The following is an 11824-nucleotide window of genomic DNA, read 5'->3' on the forward strand; positions in this document are numbered from 1 at the left end:
TGCCTCCCTATATATGTTTGTAGCGATTTATTACTCTATTTTACTTGTACATATTTACTATTCTATTTATTTTGTTAATGATGTGCATCTAGCTTTATTTTACAGATTTATTACTCTATTTTACTGGTATTTATTTTGTTTATGATGTGCATCTAGCTTTATTTCTATTTATTCTGATGCCTTGACACCTGTCCACATGTTTTGTTTTGTTGTCCGTCTCCCCCTTCTAGACTGTGAACCCGTTGTTGCCAATTTGTACTTCCCAAGCGCTTAGTACAGTGCTCTGCACATAGTAAGCGCTCAATAAATACGATTGATTGATTAGCGACCGTCTCTATATGTTGCCAACTTGTACTTCCCAAGAGCTTAGTACAGTGCTCTGCACACAGTAAGCGCTCAATAAATATGATTGAATGAATGAATCTCTGACATATGAAATATGTGAAATTTGTCACAAAAACCCTGGTTACTAGGAGCGTCAATCCGAGATTATACATCCCGCTAATAATTAGTGGCTTCTCCACCCAATTGGTTCACGCTCATTCTGAGATTCAAATGCATTTCTTAAGATGTTGCCAACTTGTACTTCCCAAGCGCTTAGTACAGTGCTCTGCACACAGTAAGCGCTCAATAAATACGATTGATGATGATGATAAACCAAACAACGCATATTGCACTTTCAGGCCCATTTCGGTAATTGTGTTTTTCCAGTCTAACCCTTGAGGAGAGGTTTTGTGTGTAAACATTTTATTCTTTTCCCAGAGCGTCTGTCCTCCCTGCACTTTTTAGATGATGAGCCCCCTTGGTCCAGGAGTTGTGTGCGATTCAAAGTCCCTGTGTTCTTCTCATGGGTTTAGCGTAGTGCTTTGCACAAACTAACGACCCAACGTCTGTCCCAAACAAATGTGGAGACATTTACATTTTGCTGTTTTTCCTGATGCAAAAAAGGGCACTGCAAATCATCAAAAATTAAAGGAAAATGGTCAAACATCAATATATCGACTCAATCAAAATATATCGACAGGGTGATGAAAGCAGAGGATTTACTGTACTCTCCCAAGAGCTTAGTACAGTGCTCTGCACACAGTAAGAGCTCTATAAATAATAATAATAATAATGACGGCATTTATTAAGTGCTTACTATGTGCAAAGCACTGTTCCAAGCGCTGGGGAGGTTACAAGGTGACCAGGTTGTCCCATGGGGGGCTCACAGTCTTAATCCCCATTTTCCAGATGAGGTAACTGAGGCACAGAGAAGTTAAGTGACTTGCCCAAAATCACACAGCTCACAATTGGCAGAGTTGGGATTTGAACCCTGCGCAAGGATGACACGCAAATTCGTGAAGCGTTCCATATTTTTTCACCTGTCCCGCCATCGACCCCCGGCCCACGTCATCCCCCGAGCCTGGAATGCCCTCCCTCTGCCCGTCCTCCAAGCTAGCTCTCTTCCTCCCTTCAAGGCCCTGCTGAGAGCTCACCTCCTCCAGGAGGCCTTCCCAGACTGAGCCCCTTCCTTCCTCTCCCCCTCGCCCCCCTCTCCATCCCCCCATCTTACCTCCTTCCCTTCCCCGCAGCACCTGTATATATGTATATATGTTTGTACATATTTTTTACTCTATTTTATTTGTACATATCTATTCTATTTATTTTATTTTGTTAGTATGTTTGGTTTTGTTCTCTGTCTCCCCCTTTTCGACTGTGAGCCCACTGTTGGGTAGGGACTGTCTCTATATGTTGCCAATTTGTACTTCCCAAGCGCTTAGTACAGTGCTCTGCACATAGTAAGCGCTCAATAAATACGATTGATGATGATGATGACTTCTGACTCCAAAGCCCAGGCTCTTTCCACCGAGCCACTGAAACGCTCTCTTATTCCCATTCCCATAAGAAGACCTGTCCTTACAGGTAATCTAACCAGATTATCATTTTGAGTTTCAGCGTCTTACTACTGTTCAAGACCCAGAGGACGGTACGGCAGGAGCGAAACGAGGGGGGAATCAATCAATCAATCAATCAATCGTATTTATTGAGCGCTTACTATGTGCAGAGCACTGTACTAAGCGCTTGGGAAGTACAAATTGGCATCACATAGAGACAGTCCCTACCCAACAGTGGGCTCACAGTCTAAAAGGGGGAGACAGAGAACAGAACCAAACATACCAACAAAATAGAAATGTACAAGTAAAATAAATAAATAAATAAATAAATAAATAGAGTAATAAATATGTACAAGGAAAGGAAAGGGAAACCCGCGCTCCTTACCGGCATGGCGTTGCTCGGATCTTCCCCGTACATGAACTGCACTTTGACTGTGATGTTCCTGGCCGAACCTTGACGATTGGCAAAATTGAGGCTCTGGGGATAGACGTAGAGGAGATTCCTGTGAAATCAAGGGGATGGGTGTTAGTGGGTAGATCTCCGAAAACTGGGGATGCTCCTGAAAAGTAAAGCCAAAGCATCAGGATTAGTAACAGAGCATTCACAGGACTCAGTAAGCCCACTTGCACAGTCTTCATCCCCATTTTACAGATGAGGGAACTGGGGCCCAGAGAGGTTAAGTGACTTGCCCAAGGTCACACAGCTGATAAGCGGCGGAGCTGGGATCTGAACCCACGACCTCTGACTCCAAAGGCCGGGCTCTTTCCACTGAGCCACGCTGCTTTCCCCATTTTCTGTAAAATGGGGATTAAGACTGTCAGCCCCCCGTGGGGCAACCTGATCACCTTGTAAACTCCCCAGCACTTAGAACAGTGCTTTGCACATAGTAAGCGCTTAATAAGTGCTATTATTATTATTATTACTATTATACCATTATTACATCTTTACTAAGGGAGAAAGCAAAATCGGTGGTCATAGTTGGTATACATATACATAATAATAATAATAATGATGATGGTATTTATTAAGCGCTTTCTATGTGCAAAGCACTGTTCTTGGGCAAGTCACTTCACTTCTCTGTACCTCAGTTACCTCATCTATAAAATGGGGATTGAGACTCTGAGCCCCACGTGGGACATGGACTGTATCCAACCCGATTCACTTGTATCTACCCCAGTGCTTAGCACATAGAAAATGCTTAACAAATACCATTATTTGTAGTCAAATCTCTCTATGCCTCGGTTTTTTCATCCGTAAAATGGGGAGAAGATGTCCTCTATGACTGTGAGCTCCGTGTGGGACAGGAACTGTGCCCGATCTGATTGTCTTGCATCTACCACATTTTCAGAATTGTGCTTGGCACATAAGAAGCATTTAATAAATGCCATGATTAACTCAGCTTTCCAGGACCTAACCATCCAAGACCATGGAGTCTGAAAAGAGTCAGGAAAGGGGAGGCCACCCTCTCTGATGGCTTGTTCGCCTAATAACTCAAAATAAATAATAAAACAGTCACTTCTGTTTCAGTTAAGGCTCTTTACCTCTGCTCTTTGCTCAGACAAGAAATGATCATGCTTATTCCAATCACGCTTCAAAAAAATGAAAAGAGCATGAGAACTGCTTAAAAATGCGTTAATTATTTGAACCCCATATATTAGGGGGGAAGGAAGGTCAGTGAATCAATCAATCAATCAATCATATTTATTGAGCGCTTACTATGTGCAGAGCACTGTACTAAGCGCTTGGGAAGTACAAATTGGCAACATATAGAGACGGTCCCTACCCAACATTGGGCTCACAGTCTAAAAGGGGGAGACAGAGGACGGAGGACAAAACCAAACATACTAACAAAATAAAATAAATAGAATAGATATGTACAAGTAAAATAAATAAACAGAGTAATAAATATGTACAAACATATATATATATATATGTTTGTACATATTTATTATATATATATTATATATATATATATATATATAGTGAAGCAGCCATTCACTTGAAATGAACTGCACAAAGACCAAGTCGAGAGGAACGTGCTTTCCAGAAAATTCAGCCAAACTGAACTACCTGAAAGTCATTCTCAAGGCACTTGAACTTTCAAACTGAACTGCTACTGGGCGACTGATAGTTTTAGGCACTTTTACTGCCACCCGTAAACTTTCTAAAACAATTTCTGGGTTTAGCATCTACTGCTCTTAAGTCCACATTGCTGACATAAAATCAATCGATCAGTGGTAGGGCACTTTGCACAGGGCAGTTCTAAAAGCTTTGGAGAGAACAAAAGAGGCAAGGAGACACGGTACCTGCCTCCTAGAAGTTGACAATCTCCTTTATTCCAAACTCAAAGGAAAATATCCTCATTTTTATCTGGAAAATTGCATCCTCCCAAAAAGGTTTCAAGCCAGGAACCTTGCAAAATCCCACGTATACAGTGAAGCTCTCAGGGAGAAGCCTGAACCCAGGAAGGGACTTGTTTTTTTGTTGGTTTTTTTTTTTTTATGGTATTTGTTAAGTGCTGATTTTGTGGTCAGGCACTGTATAAGCACTGTGATAGATACAAGTTGATGATGATGATGGCATTTATTAAGCGCTCACTATGTGCAAAGCACTGTTCTAAGTGCTGAGTTAATCAGTTTGCACACAGTCCCTATAATAACAATAATAATGGCATTTATTAAGCGCTTACTATGTGCAAAGCACTGTTCTAAGCGCTGGGGAGGTTACAAGGTGATCAGGTTGTCCCACGGGGGGCTCACAGTCTTCATCCCATTTTACAGATGAGGGAACTGAGGCCCAGAGAAGGGAAGCGACTTGCCCAAAGTCACACAGCTGACAATTGGCAGAGCTGGGATTTGAACCCATGACCTCTGACTCCAAAGCCCGGGCTCTTGCCACTGAGCCACGCTGCTTCTCTGTCCCACATAGGGCTCACAGTCTCAATCCCCATTTTACAGATGAGGTAACAGGCCCAGAGAAGTCAAGTGACTTTCCCAAGGTCACACAACGGACAAGTGGCAGAGCGGAGATTAGAACCCAGGTCCTTCTGACTCCCAGTCCCGGGATCCATCCACTAGGCCAAGCTGCTCCTAAATAATAATAATAATGATGGCATTTATTAAGCGCTTACTATGTGCCAAGCACTGTTCTAAGCGCTGGGGAGGTTACAAGGTGATCAGGTTGTCCCACGGGGGGCTCACAGTCTTAATCCCCATTTTACAGATGAGGTAACTGCCCCCACCCCCCCCGCCTCCCTCCTCCCCCTCTCCTTACCTCCTTCCCTTCCCCACAGCACCTGTATATATGTATATATGTTTGTACATATTTATTACTCTATTTATTTATTTATTTTACTTGTACATATTTATTCTATTTATTTTATTCTGTCAATATGTTTTGTTTTGTTCTCCGTCTCCCCCTTCTAGACTGTGAGCCCACTGTTGGGTAGGGACCGTCTCTATATGTTGCCAACTTGTACTTCCTAAGTGCTTAGTACAGTGCTCTGCACACAGTAAGCGCTCAATAAATACGATCGATCGATTGAAGTGACTTGCCCAAGGTCACACAGCTGACAACTGGGGGAGCCAGGGTTTGAACCCATGACCTCTGACTCCAAAGCCCGGGCTCTTTCCACTGAGCCACGCTGCTTCTCTATGTTGGGGGGGGAACCTTCCCCCCAACAGACAGGGTTGGAAAACCCCTGGTATTCCCATGGTGACTCCGAATGGGAAGTCCGTGAGTGTCCAACCACCCATGAGACCTGTCACCAAATCCTGTCGGTACACGAACCCCACCAAACTGCTAAAATCCACCCTTTCCTCTCCACCTGAACTGTTCCAAGCACTTATCCTCTCCCACCTTGAGTACTGTATCAGCCTCCTCGCCGACCTCCCCGCCTCCCATCTTTCCCCTCTCCAGTCCACACTTCACTCTCCTGATCCCGATCATTTTCCTACAAATGATTTCCTACGAATCATTTTCCTACAAATGTTTTATTTTGTTGACTGTCTCTCCCTTCTAGGCTGTGAGCCCGTTGTTGGGTAGGGACCGTCTCCATGTGTTGCCAACTTGGACTTCCCAAGCACTTAGTACAGTGCTCTGCACACAGTAAGCGCTCAATAAATACGACTGAATGAACAAATTAATACAAAAATGTTCAGTCCACATTTCCCCACTCCTCAACAACCTCCAGTGGTTGACCATCCACCTCTTCATCAAACAGAAACTCCTTACCCCAGGCTGTCTCAGTGCTCCAGTTTCCCCATCCATAAAATAGGGCTTCAATACCTGTCCTCCCTTCTACTTACATTGTGAGCCTCATGTGGGACAGGGGCTGTGTCCACCCTATCTCATTCCCGCCTCAGCAGTTAGTACAGTGCTTGGCACATAGTAAATACTTAACAAATTCACAATAAATACTACCTTCCTGTTACTAATCTTATCTCTGGGTAGAAGAATGGTGATTACAGAGCTTATCTCATTATCACACCCACCATCAGAGGCATATTAAAATCACACCTCTTCCAAGAGGCCTTCCCCAACCCAAGTACCACTTCCTCAAGCGCTTAGTACAGTGCTCTGCACCCAGGAAGCGCTCAATAAATACGATTGAATGAATGAATCTGTACCTTCTGACCACCTCAGCCCCACGACACTTCCGAACAAATGAGCCCTCTGTTGGGTAGGGACCATCTCTATATGTTGCCAACGTGTACTTCCCAGGCGCTTAGTACAGTGCACTGCACATAGTAAGCGCTCAATAAATACGATTGAATGAATGAATGAATATCCATAATTTATTTTAACCTGTCTCCCCTCTCCAGACTGTAAGCTCCTAGTGGGCAGGGAACATGTCCACCAACTCGGACTGTATTCTCCCAAGCGCTTAATACAGTGCTCCGCACATAGTAAGCACTAAATAAATACCATTGATTGACGGACTGATGATGCTAACTGGTGCAGGAGCGGGAAAATTTTCTTTTCACTTTTTAGAATGTTCTTCACAACAGTCATAAAGGGTTTATCTTTATTGCCAAACATATATTTGCGCTGGCTCCAGGGCACTGGAGAAATTTACTAAACTCTAAAGGAAATTTATCTGCATATAATGTTAAAAGGAGTTAAAAATACCCTTTGGTGCATTAGGAAATCTACTTTCCAGGGGATTTCACAAGCCGAACAAGCCTGGGGGAGGAGACGGGACTTTGCTTTACTTATATGTCCAACAAAACTACAGGACTATCCTGGAGTTAGGAATTCTAGGTTGTAGGGAGTTATAACTTGAAGATGTGACGCTGGTTTTCAGCAACCTAAATTCCCTGGATGAACGAAACGCCTCTAGGTATCTCCTTATTTCAAAAATCATTTTCCCCTTCTTTTTTATGCCTCTGGATTATCTTAGGAAACTGACTTCACTTGAGCTGTGGCCCATCGGTTTTGTTTAAATAGATCCAAGTTCAAACAGAGATGCAGTTCTGCCTCCCACGGTGGGGTAATCTGAAAGCGAGTCCGATAAATAACGGAAAAATGTAGCTTGAAAGGGATACATTAAAAAAAAATACTACTTTTACTGAGCTCTCTGCCGTTTTGATCATCTTTTTTTAGTTTGTTTGCAAACTGGCAAATCAGTTACTTTCATTGCCCTGAGCACTGGTGATCAGGCTTAGCAGCCCAAAGTAAATCATAAATGGAAGGAACCATCTCCCTAGTCACTTCTTTTTCTTCTTGGCAGGGAAGGACCGAAATTAATTCCCTCTTCCCTCACTCATTTATTGAATTATTCCCATCCTCAACACTTGTGTAGACTGTGAACCTCATCTGGAGCCTGGGCTTGGGAGTCCGAGGTCATGGGTTCAAATCCCAGCTCCACCAATTGTCAGCTGGGTGACTTTGGGCAAGTCGCTTAACTTCTCTGTGCTTGTTACCTCATCTGGAAAATGGGGATTAAGACTGTGAGCCCCCCGTGGGACAGCCTGATCACCTTGTAACCCCCCCAGTGCTTAGAACAGTACTTGGCATGTAGTAAGCGCTTAATAAATGCTATTATTATTATTATTTGGGATAGGGACTGGATATAGCCTCATGCTCTTATATATTCCTCAGGGCTTAGTATAGTGCTTGCACAGAGTAAGAGCTTAATAAATACCACAATTATTTTATACATGTATATACGTATATATACACACACATATATGTATGTGCATATTCAACTGTACATTCAATTATTTATTCTGTGGCTACAGCACAGGCTTGGGAGTCAGAAGGCCCTGGGTTCTAATCGCGACTCCGCCACTTGTCTGCTGGGTGACCTTGGGCATGTCACTTCACTCCTCTAGGCCTCAATTGCCTCGTCTGTAAAATTCATTCATTCAATCATTCATTCAATCATATTTATTGAGCGCTTACTGTGTGCAGAGCACTGTACTGAGCGCTTGGGAAGTACAAATCGGCAACAGATAGAGACGGTCCCTACCCGACAACGGTCTCACGGTCTAGAAGGGGGAGACGGAAAACAAAACAAAACTTGTAGACACGGAGTCAAAATCGTCAGAACAAATTGAATTAAAGCTATATAATAATAATAATAATAATGATGATGTCATTTATTAAGATAATAATAATAATAATAATAATAATGTCATTTATTAAGCACTAACTATGTGCAAAGCACTGTTCTAAGTGCTGGGGAGGTTACAAGGTGATCAGGTTGTCCCACGGGGGGCTCACAGTCTTCATCCCCATTTTACAGATGAGGTAACTGAGACACAGAGAAGTGAAGTGACTTGCCCAAAGTCACACAGCTGACAATCGGTGGAGCCGGGATTTGAACCCGTGACCACTGACTCCAAAGCCCGGGCTCTTTCCACTGAGCCACGCTGCTTCTATTTTGTTAATGATATATGCACATCGTTACCAAAATAAACAGAATAGTAAATATGTACAAGTAAAATAGAGTAATAAATCTGTACAAATATATACAAGTGCTGTGGGGAGGGGAAGGAGATAGGGCGAGGGGGATGGGGAAAATAATAATAATAATAATAATAATAATAATGATGGTATTTATTAAGCGCTTACTATGTGCAAAGCACTGTTCTAAGCGCTGGGGAGGTTACAAGGTGATCAGGTTGTCCCCCGTGGGGCTCACAGTCTTAATCCCCATTTTCCAGATGAGGTAACTGAGGCCCAGAGAAGTGAAGTGACTTGCCCAATGTCACACAGCTGACAATTGGCGGAGCCGGGGTTTGAACCCGTGACCTCTGACTCCAAAGCCCGGGCTCTTTTCCCCTAAAATGAGGATTAAGACTGTGAGCCCCATGTGGGACATGGACTGTGCCCAACCTGATTAAGCTTGTATCTACTGAGTGCTTAGTACAGAGCCTGGCACATAGTAAGTGCTTACCCAATACCACAATTATCGTTACTATGCACTTGGCCGCAGACCCCTTAAGCACTCTGATCCTCACCCCAGCCCCACAGCACTTATGTAAATATCCTTTCACTCTATGATTTATTTTCATGTCTGTCTCCCCCTGTAATAATAATAACGGTGGTACTTGTTAAGCACTTAGTATGTGCAAAGCACTGTTCTAAGCGCTGGGGGAGATACAACGTGATCAGGTTGTCTCACTTGGGGCTCACGGCCTTAATCCCCATTTTACAGATGAGGGAACTGAGGCACAGAGAAGTTAAGTGGCTTGCCCAAGGTCGCACAGCTGACAAGTGGCAGAGCCGGGATTCGAACCCATGACCTCTGACTCCCAAGCCCGTGCTCTTTCCACTGAGCCACGCTGCATCCCCCTGTAATAACAATAATAATAATGGCATTTATTAAGCGCTTACTATGTGCAAAGCACTGTTCTAAGCGCTGGGGAGGTTACAAGGTGATCAGGTTGTCCCACGGGGGGGCTCACAGTCTTCATGTCCATTTTCCAGATGAGGGAACTGAGGCACAGAGAGGTTAAGTGACCTGCCCAAAGTCACCCAGCTGACAAGTGGAAAAAACGAGATTTGAACCCATGACCTCTGACTCCAAAGCCCGGGCTCTTTCCATTGAGCCACACTGCTTCTTTACCCATAGCAGGTATGCTTCATCTGGGCAGGCCTCTATTATATTGTACCAACCCAAGTGCTTACTACAGTGCTCTGCACACAGTAAGCACTCAATAAATACCACTGACTGATTGAATTATCTGGATAGTTCATGAAGGCATATTATGAAGAAATACTCACAACATTCATTCATGAAGAAATATCCTGAAGTGCCTAGATAATTCAGGCTACCATAATTTCAGGTCAATTATTTATACGATTTTTGGATATTGGCACAGAATAGCTATATATATATATATATATATATATGTTATATATTCTGCCACCTTGTTATATATATATTGCCAACACATATATGTTGCCAACTTGTACTTCCCAAGCGCTTAGTACAGTGCTCTGCACACAGTAAGCGCTCAATACAATTGAATGAATGAATGAATGCTCTGCACACAGTAAGCACTCAATAAATACGACTGAATGAATGAATGGCTAAAGCAAACAAATTAGAACAAGTAAATCACCACATTAATAATATAGATTACAAAGGGTGTGAGTTTCATCAAGGGACAGCAGAGGAAGTTCCTTAGTCAAGAGCATATCTGTGCTCAGATTTTGAATTTATTATTGTAACCCAGGGAGGCATACAGGCTAAAAAGAGCTAAAAACTAAACAGTATTAGCATTTTCTGGGGAAACATACCCACAGCTGAATCAAGAAGTTCTCCTAAAACTTCACAGCTACTGTCTTTTTCTGAGAAGGCACGAGAAGGTGGGATTTAAAAATGAAATATTTTAGTAGGCAGGGAAGTCTGGCTATCTTGCATATAATAATAATAATAATAATAATAATAATAAAAATGACGATACACCATTAAGAACTTACTATGTGCTGGGCACTGTACTAAGGACTGGGCTAATCAGGTTGGACACAGTCTCGGGCCCACACAGAGCTCACAGTCTTAAATCCCCACATTACAGATGAGGAAACTGAGGCCCGGAGTCCTGAGATCGAGAGATCTCGATTCTCGAGTCGAGAATCTCAGGCACTCGGTGATGGGGAAAATACGGGGCGTGGGGGAAAAAAATAAAAATAAAAAATGGGCAGTGGCGGATGGAAGCACCTTTAACTTCTATTCCACACGGCCGAGGCGGTGGATGGTCAGATGCTGTAATTAGTCAGTGGCGTTTACTGAGTGCTAAATTTGTGCGGGGTGCTGTGCTAAGCACCCTCATTTGGTAGGATCTCCAGTATCCAGAATGACTTGAACAAACACAAATGAGCCCTTTAATGACCCACTGAAGAGACAAGGCCCAGAGAAGTGAAGTGACTTGCCTATGGTCCCACAGCAGGGCGGGATTAGAACCGAGGTCCTCTGATTCCCAAGCCTGTGCTCTTTTCACTAGGCCACACTGCTTCCATACTCCAGTGCTTTGCACATTGCTTGGCACATGGTTAGTAGGCAACAAATACCACAAGCATCACTTTTCTGCTCCATTAAAATTTGACAAACGCTTCCACCAATTCCCAAAAGATTCCCACGGATTATATCTACTATCCCTGTCACCCTTTCTCAATTTTCATCTCCATTTGTCCTTCTCCAAAACAGATCTCCAGATCAATGTCTTGGGCTAAGGCTTCACCTTCTCATATTAACCTCCCACTTCAGAATCCCGGCGACTGAAATTCAGGTTTAGAGAGGCCTGAATTCCCTAGATAGCTCATTCCACGCACTGTTCAATGTTCATCACAATGGTAAAAGGCTTTGAACATAATTGCTAATTACGCAAAGAGCATGCGATGCTTCACCTTCTCATATTAACCTCCCACTACAGAATCCCGGCAACTGAAATTCAGGTTTAGAGAGGCCTGAATTCCCTAGATAGCTCATTCCACG

The 11824-nt window shown here is 43.3% G+C and overlaps 1 protein-coding gene across 8 annotated transcripts in view; it reads right to left on the reverse strand.

Annotated features, from left to right (window-relative positions):
- DOCK7 (dedicator of cytokinesis 7) overlaps positions 1-11824 on the reverse strand; it is a 210088-nt gene that overhangs the window by 89540 nt on the left and 108724 nt on the right. For all 8 annotated transcript variants that reach the window (XM_038752931.1, XM_038752930.1, XM_038752929.1 and 5 more), the window contains exon 15: positions 2263-2380. In XM_038752931.1, coding sequence (XP_038608859.1) covers positions 2263-2380 — 118 coding nt within the window. The remainder of the gene's footprint in view (positions 1-2262; positions 2381-11824) is intronic.

Source organism: Tachyglossus aculeatus, chromosome 10 (genome assembly GCF_015852505.1).
Source record: "Tachyglossus aculeatus isolate mTacAcu1 chromosome 10, mTacAcu1.pri, whole genome shotgun sequence".
NCBI lineage: Eukaryota > Metazoa > Chordata > Mammalia > Monotremata > Tachyglossidae > Tachyglossus > Tachyglossus aculeatus.